We start from the raw sequence: 13590 nt of genomic DNA on the forward strand, positions 1-13590 counted from the left end.
GTGATTCTGATATTTGGCTTCCTGGAGGGGAACCATCACGGATATAACTTACTACCTCCTGCAGCATCTCTGTACAAAGTTGAGGGAATAGTCACTTGGAGGGCCCAGTACCAGGAGAAGCTAACTTTTTCTTTTTATATAGACACAGTGAACCTTGTAACAGACCATGGTTACTTCCTTTTATTGGTTGCTAAGAGACGCTTGACTTGACTAAATCTATGGACTACCACTAGGAAAGGTACCTGATTGCCTGATTTGTATTTTAATTCTTCATCTCACTCTCCAATCCTTACTGTCCTTTCATCCAGATTTTTCAGGTGATTTATTTTATCCTACTGTGTGTATGTGATTATGTACACACACACACGGAGGCATATAATATAAAGGAAAAATCTGATCGATTTCTATTATATTAAAATTTAAAACTTCTGTAGATCAAAAGGCACCATTAAGAGAATAAATGGCAAGCTACAAAGTGGAAGAAGATGTTTGCAGTACACATGACAAAAGGTTCACATCCAAGAGTGTAAGGAACTCCCACAAATCAGTAAAAAAAAAAAAAAAAAAAAAGGACGGAAAATTCAAAAGAAAAATGGACAAAGTTGGTAAACAGCAGAGCTAAAGTTCCAGTCTGAAGTCTTATTTTACTTAAAAAAATTATCATTTCACTTATTTGTAATGCCATCACCTAGCAACAATGACAATCACGCTTTACACTTTGGTCTTGGTAGAAGATCTTCCATTTTCTTTTTTTTTGGGGGGGTGGGTGTGCTAATAACCTTCCCTATAATTATATATATGTAATTTGTTGTGATTACAGAAATCAGATTATACCCAATATACTATTTTGCAATCTTTTTTCATATAATTCATCTTTTTAAAAAAACTATTGCATAGATTATGCTAATATGGGTTCCATGTAGTCTTTAAAAGATTTCCAATATACATTCACATATAAGGTGCCCTTGTGTGTCTGCTTCCCCACACCTTTACCAGCACTAAGTGCAGGTCTCTGGTTCAGACTCATGAAGGGTGATCAGAATACTTCCTTCAAGCCTTGAGAACAAAGCAATTAAGGAGGAGTAAAATAATGAGCAAACAGAAATGCTAGCAAATGAAAAGGGTGTGGGAAGGAGTTTAGAAAAGAAACAAGTGGCTGAAAATGAACAAAGGAATGAGGAAATGGGAAAGGGGTTAAATATAAAAAAAGTAGGGCGTCTTTCAGGAATATTCTTGTTAATCAGGCCATGACTCTGAGTCGTATACTAAAGACTGAGGGGCAAGATGTAGCTTCTGATTTCATAATTTGATTAAGAGTCGATAAAGGAGGGCTAGAACCAATCCCATTGAGACCAGATATCTTAACCTAAGCTCTTACTTTTGGAGTTCAAATTTCTTCTCCTCAATTTTTAGTCAGTTTCCTCCCCCTAGAGCTGAATTTTATCTGAAAAAAAAAACTCCCAAACTTCACTTGAAGTTTTTAGAGCAGAACAAAGTACATGCTTCACACTTTTAAAGAAAATGTTCAGACTCTGGTTGCAGCTGAATAACTTCAAAATGGCTTCATTTTTTTTTTTTTTTTTAAAGGATTTTCTTATTTATTTATTTATTTATTTATTTTTATTTTTGACTGTGTTGGGTCTTCGGTTCGTGCGAGGGCTTTCTCCAGTTGCGGCAAGCGGGGGCCACTCTTCATCGCGGTGCGCGGGCCTTTCTCTATCGCGGCCCCTCCCGTCGCGGGGCACAGGCTCCAGACGCGCAGGCTCAGCAATTGTGGCTCACGGGCCCAGCCGCTCCGCGGCATGTGGGATCTTCCCAGACCAGGGCTCGAACCCGTGTCCCCTGCATTAGCAGGCAGACTCTCAACCACTGCGCCACCAGGGAAGCCCCAAAATGGCTTCATTTTAAAACTTAGTAGAGCAGAAATATCTGAAGGAAATGCATATTTTCGATTATTTGTTTTAAGATAGTTTAAAATCACAAGAGCAATACAGAAACTCTGAATTACTGGTAAAGGATCTCTGGCTGGTCTCATGTGAGTATAACAAGAGTTTAGAGGTGGAGAAGAGGGGTTTCAACTCCTGCAGGGTCAGGATTTTCATTCTACCTCTATGTTCTCGGCCACCTTTCACAGCTCCTCTTGCTTTTCCTCTGAGTTTATCCCTAACTTCTGGAAGACACTGTGAAGCAGGGGAAAGAAAGCTGGTCTAGAAGGGGAGGAATGGGGGCCCTGAGTGACCTGGGCCATGGGCCTTAATCTCTCCATTCTTGTATCCTCAGCAAACCTGATCTTCTCACTTCACGGGAGGTCAGCTGGTGAGATTCAAATAAGTAATGGTTTAAGCAAGTTTTGAATAGGCATAAAGCGCTAAGGTATTATAAATGTCTACTCTCTCCTTTCACTATTCTTTTTTAAATCAATTGAGCAACTCCAAGAATCAGATTTGAAGGATAAATGTTTATGGGAATTCATCTTGGTTCAAAGGAGGATCTGGGGTACAGGGAACTATCTTGATATTTTAATAAAACTAAAACCTAATTGGTTGTGACCATTTCAAAAGAATTAATATAAGTTAGAAGCATACATTCAAAAAAGGAAGCATCGGAGAAAAGGGGCCTAAGTCTTTGGGATTCTATAAAAAGCTTGGTCTGTAAGACAGTCCCTGAGTCAATATCTGAGAAACAGCTTTGTATAGTGCTCAGATACTCATGTAACAGAGAACCACAAAAAACAAGGACTAAAAGACAGAATCTGGATACACACTGATGAGCTGAAATACGTTATGTGAATGCCTTATTGTGTGCTCTGTGCTTTCAGGGGTACTGAAATAATGTATGCGTGAAAGAATTACAGCAGAGTAACTGTCTCTGTGCTGGTGTGCTATCAAAGGGAAACCAAGACAGCAAAAGGAATATGTAAGTCAACGCAGCTCTACAACCCTGATTATGCTCACCCACTATTTGATAACATACTTCCTTCTTTGGAGAAAAAAAATAAAGAAATTCATTCCCCAAACTCTTGGGAGGCTGAGAATCTAGACAGACAAAAGCATATCTACATAAAAATTTTGGAGATTAATACATAATAAAAGCCAAAACAATAATCTAAAATAAAATACTTCCCTTAGCTGCTTTTGCTTGTGGTCTGCAATGTATTTTCCACAGTTCCCCAAGATAAAAGGGAGATTGTCAGTATCCATTTCCAGGTTTTTCTCACGAATATATATCAAGGGAAGTACAACAAAGTCTGCTTTGGATTAAAGTTATGAACATCAGATTTCAAAACCAAGAACAAAATGTTTTAGGAGTCTATTCCAGCTTTGTCTCACCAAACCCTGAAAATGTGGGGAAAGTAGAATTCTATAGTTCTGAGTTTTTTTAATGATTTAAGAAAGTAGAGAGGCAATGACATTTTCATATATTACTATAACTGGAAAAGAAAAAATAATAATGGACTACATCCTGACATTAAAAAATACTTTTGACAGTGTTTCCTAATTACCAACAGTGATGACTATGGCTAATATGGATGAAGAAATTAATGAGCAGTATTTTTTTTCTTATTATGTTTAAGATCATCTCCAATACTACCATCAGGCTTGACCTGATACCTGAAAAGAACACCATAAAATTACAAGGTAGGCTTTAAAACTATTCACAAGTGGTTAGGGAGTCCTAATGAACAATAATAGAGTTATTATTTTAATTTGTAGCATAAGGCATCACTACAGGAATCAAAGAAACTGATGTATTTTTAGATGTGTGTACTGCTTATACATTGAATGGTGAGTTACTGTGGAAACTTTCATTCTGTGGAAACTTTAACTGGATTTACGTGCTAGAATTAGCTGATGAGTTGCAAATTTTAAAGTGGTAAACTGATTAGCATTAAATCACAAAATATATTTCTTTATAAATAGAATGCATTTATCTCATATAAAATGTGTATTGATAAACACTTGTTTTCCTCTAGCTATATGTAAACAGTGGCATGAGAAATAAAATTATGCATGCGTCTTACGTCTTCTGTGCAGTTGAAAATGTCTTAAATTTTATTTCACTGGACAGCAAACTAAAGAAAAGAAATGATGACCTTTATAACTAAGGCCTTCCTTCTCTCGGACTCTTCTATTTTGACAAAAACATCCCTCTTTTATGAGGTCCTTTAGGACAATGTTGATTTTTTTTTTTTCCATTTCTGTATCTCTTTAGATACCCTGGTATCCAGCACATAGTAGATGAGCGCTCAAAATATTTTTTGTCTTGATTCAACATTCAAAGAAATAAAAAATGTTGTCATATGCTTCCAAGATATGTAGTATGTTTAAAATACTATACCCAAAGATTATGGAACAACTAACAGATATAAAAATAAAAATACATATAGAGATATCATAGCTCAAATTGTGATGGTAACTGCTTAACTCAAAGTGTGATAACTGATTCTCATATATCTTAGCACGGTTTTCAGGCACTTTGCATTACGGCTACAGAGGGCAAATGGCTGATAAACCTCATTGTTAAAAAGAAGTCCCTTAAATAGCAAGATATACACATGAACAACAAAAAAAAGAACTTCTTTGATTGGTTCAAAAGCCCATATACTTGTAACCCAGGAAACATTTGAAATGTATGAATAGGTAACTCAGCTCTATATGGGATACTGGTTCATAACTCTTCATCAATCCTACATACAAAAAAAAATGCTATGTAGGACTGGATACGTATTTTAAGAGATATTAATACCTGCAGAAAAATAAAATATTTAAAAGGACCAAGAAGCCAGAATTCTTATGTACCAAAAAAACTGTATAAAATTAGAAGTACATTTTAATATGCCAGATCTTATTTTAATCAGCTATTGGGGATACTCACTTCCGTCTCTTTATTTTCTACCCTATTAGGAGGAAATTTAATACCTACTATTGGCATGTCAGTCTGCAAACTCTGCCTCTAACAGTATAACAATGGTGTCTTCTCCATTCTCCCAATACACACCGAACTCCAGATCCAAGTCACGGTTTTCTGTGCCCCCTTAATTATCCTCCACAATCAACTCTGACTCACCAGCGAGCCTTTATCGTCCTAAAAATCCATATTTATACTTGTTAGGATTTCATGCCATAGGGAGGAGATGACAACACTGAATCAGTTCTCCAGACAGGCATATCAAGGATGCTTTTTCAATCACCCAGTGCTTGGTAGAGACAAAGTTATGCAGTAGCCTACAGAATTCTGTACGAGCAGAAAGGCCACGTCACTAGGACACTTCTTGGCTCCAGAACAAACTGATTTAGAGCCCAGCTGCAAAGTCATTCACATTTGCCAAGAGAGGTTTTGACTACTCTTTGGGACCCACCCCTCATACAAACAACGATTTAAACAAAATGAAAACAGAACAAAACAGGCTGACTCACTCCAACACTCCCAACTCCATTCTGGAGGAAGAAGGCTATAAAATAATGTGACAATTAGCCTAGGGATTTCCTTGTTATTTTCATTTTCAGAGCCTCTGCGTAGTGTTAAAAGTATCACACAGGGTCCAATTAGACCTGAACACACAGACCTGCTCAAACATCTTACTGTTCTGAGTACACCACGTGGTACCACAGGGTTATTTTTAAAAATTCCCAAATCAGTAGTCAAGAAAGCAATGAAGTCAGTTTACCCCACACCCTATCATTTATTTGTGTCAGATGTTAAAATGAGAATCCATTGCCTGTCCACAGAGCACTCACCTCATTGTCTGACTCCACGAGAACTTGATCATATTCACTAAGCGCTACTAGAAACATGATAGAGGTGACATTTTCAAAGCAGTGTATCCATTTTCTTCTCTCTGACCTTTGGCCCCCTACATCGACCATTCTGCAAGGTTAATAATATTCATATTAATAGCACATAAAAAAATGTCAATATAAATATAGCTTTACTTACAAACTTAGGAAACCTACTCTCTAAAGAGAATGGTCATCAAAACCAATCCAATTAACACTTATTGAACATCTACTAATTTTCTGTTACCTAACAATCAAAGTCAAGACATTCTGGGTAATAACTCATTGCACTTATTAGAAAGTTACCTGATATGTATAAAAATTATAAGTTTGTAAAAAAAAAAAAAAATCCTGTGCCAAGCCAAGGAAAAAGGCTGTTTTATTTAATCAAGCACAGAAGAGTCAGAAACAAAATGAGTTTTATTTGTGTTCAGCTCTGATGGCAAATACTGACTTCAGTTTCTTTTCCTATAAAGTGAGAATGAAGATCCTCACGTATTTCTCAAGGAAGCTAGGAATGACTACAAATGCATTTAAAAGATGTAAGACGCTATGTATTTCAACATGGGTGTGTAATGCTTCAACTAAATGCAAACAAAACCCCACTGATCTTCATCAGGAAGGTAAGCTTTTGGGGCTGTTCTTTCTTTCCAATACTGATAATAATTTGGGACAGTCCAATCATGTTGGGTAACATGGTGCAATTAGCCTTATGCACAAGTCAACTTGCTAAACTGCTAGAAGTGGTATGTGTAAAACATCAAGATGCTATAAGAGGCCACCATTTGAACTATATCAAGGACTTGTTTTTACACATCAATTCTGTGCTCAGGAATCAACACTGGCATCAATTAATTTGAGTGCTAGTGTATATAGAAAATATCTAGCAGAACTTGGTAATGAATCCAAGTTTCCTCAAGTTGTTGAATCCATAACTTGACTAAAATGTGCACAATGTTTACAAGATAAAATATTTTCAGAAAATGAGAGTTTTAGGTATAAAAGTTTGAGAGTAGGGCTCTTTAAGTGTTTGTTGAAAACTACAGTTGTTCCTGGTATTTTCCTGCCTCTAAGGATCAAACCTAAACTAAGAAATCAAGAATCTTCCCGTGACTGCTCTCAACAGTTTCCTATGAAAGAGATATCTGAGGGGCAAAACAATGGATCCAGGGAGACCTATGAACTACAGACATCAAAACTAGAATTCTTAGGTCTTTAGAAATATTAAAATGCTAGCTCTTCTCTAATGTCAAGTCAATAATATGCTCATTTATATAAAATTCTCATTCCATGAAATCCTGTCATGCTAAACCCTATAAGATGTTTTTGATGGTAGCAAGAAATTATTCTTCTACGTCATTACTTCTACTGAAGTGCCAAAGAATGTCCTTTAAAAGCTAGTGCCCAAAATGTAGGGGAAAAACCCAAGATGTAATAGTAACCTGGTTTCAGATTTCACTAATCATAAAGCAAAAAGGAGATGAAATCTCCATGAAATGCTTTATGTTTTCTGAAAATATTCTAACATGGTTATAAGCAGAAGGAAATTTGGTGTCTCAAATTAAAGATCTCTAAACGCAATGAACTCAAAACTTAATCCAGAATGCTGGAGCTATAGGGAGCCTTGGTGGTCATCTAATGTAACCATTTTATTGATGAAAAAAAAGAGGCTCAGAAATTATTTCCAAAGTGTCACCCTCTTTATGGCTATGTCTATTAGAGTAGCGTATGGCAGCCAGATGTAACCACAGGTGCAGAGATTGATTAGAATGAAACACACAGTGCTTTGCAGGGAATGATGGAGGGCCTGCCCATCAGGGTCACATGGCAGAGTTACATCACAGGAGTTACATTAATTTCCACTTCACAACCCTGTGTTGTACGTAGTTGTCTTAAATGGATGGCTCTCCCAAGGAGCTCAACTCTCTGCACCCGAAGACATATTCATATGGCCTCATTTCTCCATGTACCATGTGCTTTGTATTCTAACTAAAAGTACGTCTGAGTGATTGTGTAATAAGAGATTAAATGAAAGTACATCAGTCTTGTTTATTTTTTCTCATCTTAAAAAAAATTAGACTACTTCAGCTGAAGTATTACCCAGAAAGAATAGCAGCAGCAAGGGAGAAAGTAATAAACTTTCATTCTATTTTCCTATGTAAATTTAGACTAGGTTAATCAATCCATTTCCAAAACCATGTATTTTTAAAATTTTCAGGCAACTCATTTTAGGAGTACAAAGCAGCCCGTATTCTTATTGCTACTGAAAAATTCTACCTTGGTACCAGAGGACCTGGAGGAAACAACATGAAAGCTTCTGACAACCTGTAATTTCTGTTATTAATAGGGTTATGAGATAATTTATATCTTATACAAATGTAAAAATACAGTGTTTATAGGTACATGTAAAAATACAGTTTGTACAATGTACAAACATTGACCTCACAGTTAAAATGATTCCCAACCAGTTTTAGTCTGGACCAATGTTTGAGTAACTTTTAACCACCAGCAAACTATTCACTGATTTCTCAGTGATTTAACCTGAACTAAGAAACCTGCCCATACATCTTTCCTCTGCTTCCTCTTTCAGGGACACACTATTTCATTTGTGTCTCCAATGATAATAATTGTTATAAAGGTGATATTGTTTTAAAGTCTACACATGGTTTCAATATTCGTAGAGTTCACAAAACGTGCTCAAGGCAGAAGAGCTGGGAAGTAGATTTTATGGACTCGGGTACTACCTGAAAATGACACTTTGTAAGTCAAAGGGGTATTCGATGATCCCTGTGGTGGGAACTCGAACTCTGAGCACATCTTGCTGCGTAGGCAGGTAGGCAGGGTCGGCAACGCGGTCCAAGTCATTAAGATAGCTGGAGGAGGGAAGACACAGGAGAGCGTCAGTGACACCGTCACACCAGACCTACTGATGGAAAAGGAAGGACAACAATGGATCCTAAGACAGAAGTGGAGAGAAGGAAGAAAAATATCAGAAAGTGGTAGAGTAGCTTGGGAAGTGAAAGATACGGTCAACCTTCTGTTAGTCAGAGCAAGGTTGTCCATCTATGGATGACTGGTTCCCAGTATTTCTCTTTTCTTCTCTTACGGTCAAATAGAACCCTGACAGAACGTAAAGCGGGAGAAGAAAAGAATTAAATGAGTCTCCTACCCTCTACTTGTTTAGCAGGTCTGGTGGGCAAGCAGGAGTTTAAAGCAAATAGTTTTTGAATTATTTATACAAATGTTATTTGTATAAACAAACAGATAACAGAGCTACACAGAAGGTCAGGATGCATTTTTTTGCCTTTTTACAGAACATCAGAGCCTTTCCCTGGAATGTATTTCCTTATAAAACAGCAGCATACCATGTCCTAAACTCTGTCCAAAGCCTAAGTCATTCACAATTAATGTGAAGCCATGAGATTTCTAGTTACTGAGGCAATAATATTGAAGGCCAGATATTCCCAGTATATAGACTCATCACACCTAAACTTTAAATTTATCTGCTTATATGACACTTTTCCATTAAAAAAAAAAAGCTTTTTATTGTGAAATAATTATAGACTCACAAGAAGCTGCAAAAATACTACAGAGAATTCCCCTGTGCCCTTCACCTAATTTCCCCCAATGATAACATCTTATGTGACCATAGTATATTATCAAAACCAAGAATTTGACACTGATCAATACTATTAACTATACTACAGACCCTACTTGGATTTCACCAATTTTTACACACACACACACACACACACATTTTTGGGGGTGTATACTTCTATGAAATTTTATTACATGTAGAGATTCGTGCAATCACCACTGCAATCAGGATACAGAATTGTTCTCTTAGCAAAAAGAAACTTCTGTGTGCTACCCATCCCAATCCTAACCCCTGGCAAGCACACATATGTTCTCCATCAGTATAATTTTATCATTTCAAAAGTGTTATATTCCATTCACTTTCCATTCTCTCAAATTGCAAAAATAATTTACAACTTTAAGAATGACATAACTTGATATAACTGATGACAAACAGGTAAAAATGACTGTTCTGCATGGCATCCTCATGATTTCAAAGAGTCACTATGTTCCCTTTGGCCCTGGAAGGGATGGAGCACAGATATGATTTCAAAACATACAACTGCAAAGTATATACAGAAAGTAACTAACGTGTGAATAAGATTTAAAGAAAAGGTAGAACCATCATAGACTTGGAAGAGATTAGATCTTCAACCCCTTTATGCCCACAAACAAGACACAGTGAGGGCTGGGGCTTCCCTGGTGGCGCAGTGGTTGAGAGTCTGCCTGCCAATGCAGGGGACACGGGTTCGAGCCCTGGTCTGGGAAGATCCCACATGCCGCGGAGCGGCTGGGCCCGTGAGCCACAACTGCTGAGCCTGAGCGTCTGGAGCCTCTGCTCCGCAACAAGAGAGGCCACGATAGTGAGAGGCCCGCGCACCGCGATGAAGAGTGGCCCCCACTCGCCGCAACTGGAGAGAGCCCTCACACAGAAACGAGGACCCAACACAGCCAAAAATAAACATAATAAATAAATAATAAATAAAAATTTAAAAAAAAAAAAAAAAGAGACAGTGAGGGCTTCCCTGGTGGCGCAGTGGTTGAGAATCTGCCTGCCAATGCAGGGGACACGGGTTCGAGCCCTGGTCTGGGAAGATCCCACATGCCGCAGAGCAATTAGGCCCGTGAGCCACAACTACTGAGCCTGCACGTCTGGAGCCTGTGCTCCGCAACGAGAAGCCACGATAGTGAGAGGCCCGTGCACTGCGATGAAGAGTGGCCCCCACTTGCCGCAACTAGAGAAAGCCCTCGCACAGAAACGAAGACCCAACACAGCCATAAAAATAAATAAACAAACAAATAAAAAAAAAAAAGAGAGACAGTGAGTTCTGAGACACGTAACAGGGAAAGTCTGGTGTGGAGCATAACTCAGCAAGCGCACAAACATTCAGGTGACGTGACTTACCCAGGATAAAGACTGTCTCGCCCTGTTATTCCTGCCTTAGTACCTAAAAGAGCGCCTGGCAAATAGTACTTAACGATTATTTGCTGAATGGAGGGATGATTTCCCATGCTGAGATTTAGTTTTAGCATTATTTAAATATCCTTCTTACTAGTGGTGTTTCCATATCAATGATACTGTTAAATTTGAAACTGAGTATTGAAAAAAATTTAAGTCTCTAAGATTCATTGGATCATAAAATAGTAGAGCTACGTCTGTCTTTAACAAAGAAAGAAATTACTGCCTTTTTGGAGCTGTATCAATTCTTTAAGACAAAAAAGTACAGTATTAGTCTGGAAATTCCTAATACAAAGCAACTATAATTAGTATTCTAGTGACCTTGTCCCAAACATATCAATGATTCTTTAGCTGGCAATTAACTCTCTACTGGCTGATAGAAACCAGCCTGGTATCTTTAATTATTAGAAAAATGGCTGGGGGACAAAAAGAGGGAGAGCCTGGGAGAATATGGGCTTGAGAGGCAGGAAGGAAATGTAAAAATGGACTGGACTCCAAATTTTAGTGAATATCCTGGCACGGTCCGGGAGTTGCCTGATGGGGTTAACAAGCCCATGTTTTGGGTGTTGGCCTGTATCTCATCCTACAGATAAACCAGCTCATGACTCCATAAATGCAAAATCAACTGGGTACTCTGTATAGATGGAGTTTTTTGATTTATGAGCTCCTTGATTTGAAAAAATCGAAATGAATGTACATTTTGAAATCTGCAAGATCATCATTTATTTAACTACTATATACAAAAATTTAATTCAGAGGAATCAGAGAACTTCCAATTCACATTGGCAAGCTTGTTTGGAAATAGGCTGCCCAGTAAACCATTTCTACTCACTTCACCCAATCCAGAGGTCAGAACAGAAGGTGGCTAAGTCTTGGACACAAGGCGCTACTGTGTTCTTGTGGGAAGAGAAATCGTGGCTTTCTGTTTGTTGATCTGTTTCTTGAAGATGAACTCAACAGACTACTTGTTGCCACTTCATTTTTAAACATGTGTCCTTGCACAGGAAAATTTAAAGAACCAGCACATGAAGTGGGAGGGTCCCTGTCACACCGCACGTGAGAACCTTGCTAGTCTCTCTCCAATTCAGAAGGGTGAACTGAGCTCTGGGAAAAACACGATGGACTAACACAGAATCAGGATATACACCTGCGACTGAAAGCCACTGATACGACTTTAGAGGCCGTCCTAAAAATACTGTCAGTGGTTTCTCTCTGTGAACGCCGGGCACTACTGAGACATTAGCTGAATATCTGAAGCATTCATACGTGCAAGAATATTTTCCTCCTTCATCTTTCTTTTGCTCCTTTTCAATGTAAGCATAGTTCAGAGAGTAATAACGGCAACGTAACAATTAACCTATACTGGGCACTTGCTGCTAGCTAGGCTCTGTTCTGTCTGTTCATTGCCCAGGTTTCAACATATTTCAAGGCAAGGAAATGGCCATTAAAGATCCTCATACATTTACAATTTACTGGAAAGTGAACTGCACTCCTTGCTTGACATTCTTGTTGTTTTGTTTTAGTTGGATGGTGGAGAGAAAGGCCCACTTCACTTGGAGTAAAAAAGTTAAACTGATCTAGTTTAACAAAAGAAAAAAACGGAAAAGAACTTGTTATCAAGGTCTGCTAGTTGAAACATACATTATCTAGAACCGGAACCAAACCAAACCAAACCTAGAACACCCCAAAACAAGACTAGAAAAACAAAACAGAACAACAACAAACCCCCCCAATCAAACAAAAGACACACAATCTATTTTCTCCTACAGGAAGGTCTGGGCGGCTCAAAAGCTACCCAAAGCTGAAGACCTGTTGCAGATAATTTGAGAAACGGTAAAACGTGCAGGCCACCTAGACTAGCATCTTTCACTGCCAAAGAGAGGCCAGTGTGGAGAGCTTCTGCCTGCACAAGCACCAACCCCACGTGGCCCCCTCACTCTGGGCTTCAGGACTTGGAGGGACTCACAGCACTTTCTGCATTTCACATTTGCTTAGGGAAAAAGGCCACTCTACTGCCTTAGAAATGGAGTTCTAGCATGATAAGACTAGCATATCCTCATTTGTTGATTCTTGTCATATTCTGAGAAGAGGTAATGATGGAATAATCTCTTAACTGAATTGTACTTTCCACTGAAGCACCTCATATTTGGGGGAAAAACGCTGGTGGAATATGGGGGGCGGATGGGTTCATGTTGGATTACTCCATTCATTTAACCTTTAACTAAAAAACACTGAGGTCTGAACAACTTACATTGCAGAGTAAATTCAGAGTTAATTATAGTTATAATTTGTTTTGTAGGAATGATTTTGAGTGGCTGCTGAGGTCATTCTCAGGGTGCTGCTATGGTGACAGGCACAAGGTACATTTCCAAGGCAATGTATGTATAACAAGTGGCTGGCAGTAGCTCTCTCCTGATGTCAGAGAGAGAAAGCTCCATGGTACACACAGGACTTATTTAACTGTCTAGGAGTGAAGACTTATTTAAGATTGTGCTTGAAAATGGGTTTAGTCAAACTCATCTTACTCTAATCCATTCAAGGGAATTTAATGACTTGTCATTGCTTTGAGACATTCAATAATTGATAACTTCATAATTGACTAAAAAAACCCAAAAAACCTCAACATTTTCCCACAGACATTTGCCCATTTAGGGCTCTCACACTCCGTGGGGTCAAGGACCATGACTCCCTTTGTCCAAGGCTGGTCACCGACACTCAACCAAGGGCCTGGAACACAGCAGATGCTTAACATGGGACCCAAATTAAAACTATTTTATG

General features: G+C 38.4%; 1 protein-coding gene across 1 annotated transcript in view; it reads right to left on the reverse strand.

Moving 5' to 3' along the window:
- Nucleotides 1-13590, reverse strand: part of GNAQ (G protein subunit alpha q) — a 290253-nt gene that overhangs the window by 65840 nt on the left and 210823 nt on the right. Inside the window, exons 4-5 of the mRNA XM_057547794.1 lie at nucleotides 8522-8650; nucleotides 5739-5868 (exon numbers count right to left, since the gene is read on the reverse strand). Of these exons, the coding sequence (XP_057403777.1) occupies nucleotides 5739-5868; nucleotides 8522-8650 (259 nt within the window). The remainder of the gene's footprint in view (nucleotides 1-5738; nucleotides 5869-8521; nucleotides 8651-13590) is intronic.

The sequence above is a fragment of the Balaenoptera acutorostrata genome, chromosome 6 (genome assembly GCF_949987535.1).
Source record: "Balaenoptera acutorostrata chromosome 6, mBalAcu1.1, whole genome shotgun sequence".
Taxonomy (NCBI): domain Eukaryota; kingdom Metazoa; phylum Chordata; class Mammalia; order Artiodactyla; family Balaenopteridae; genus Balaenoptera; species Balaenoptera acutorostrata.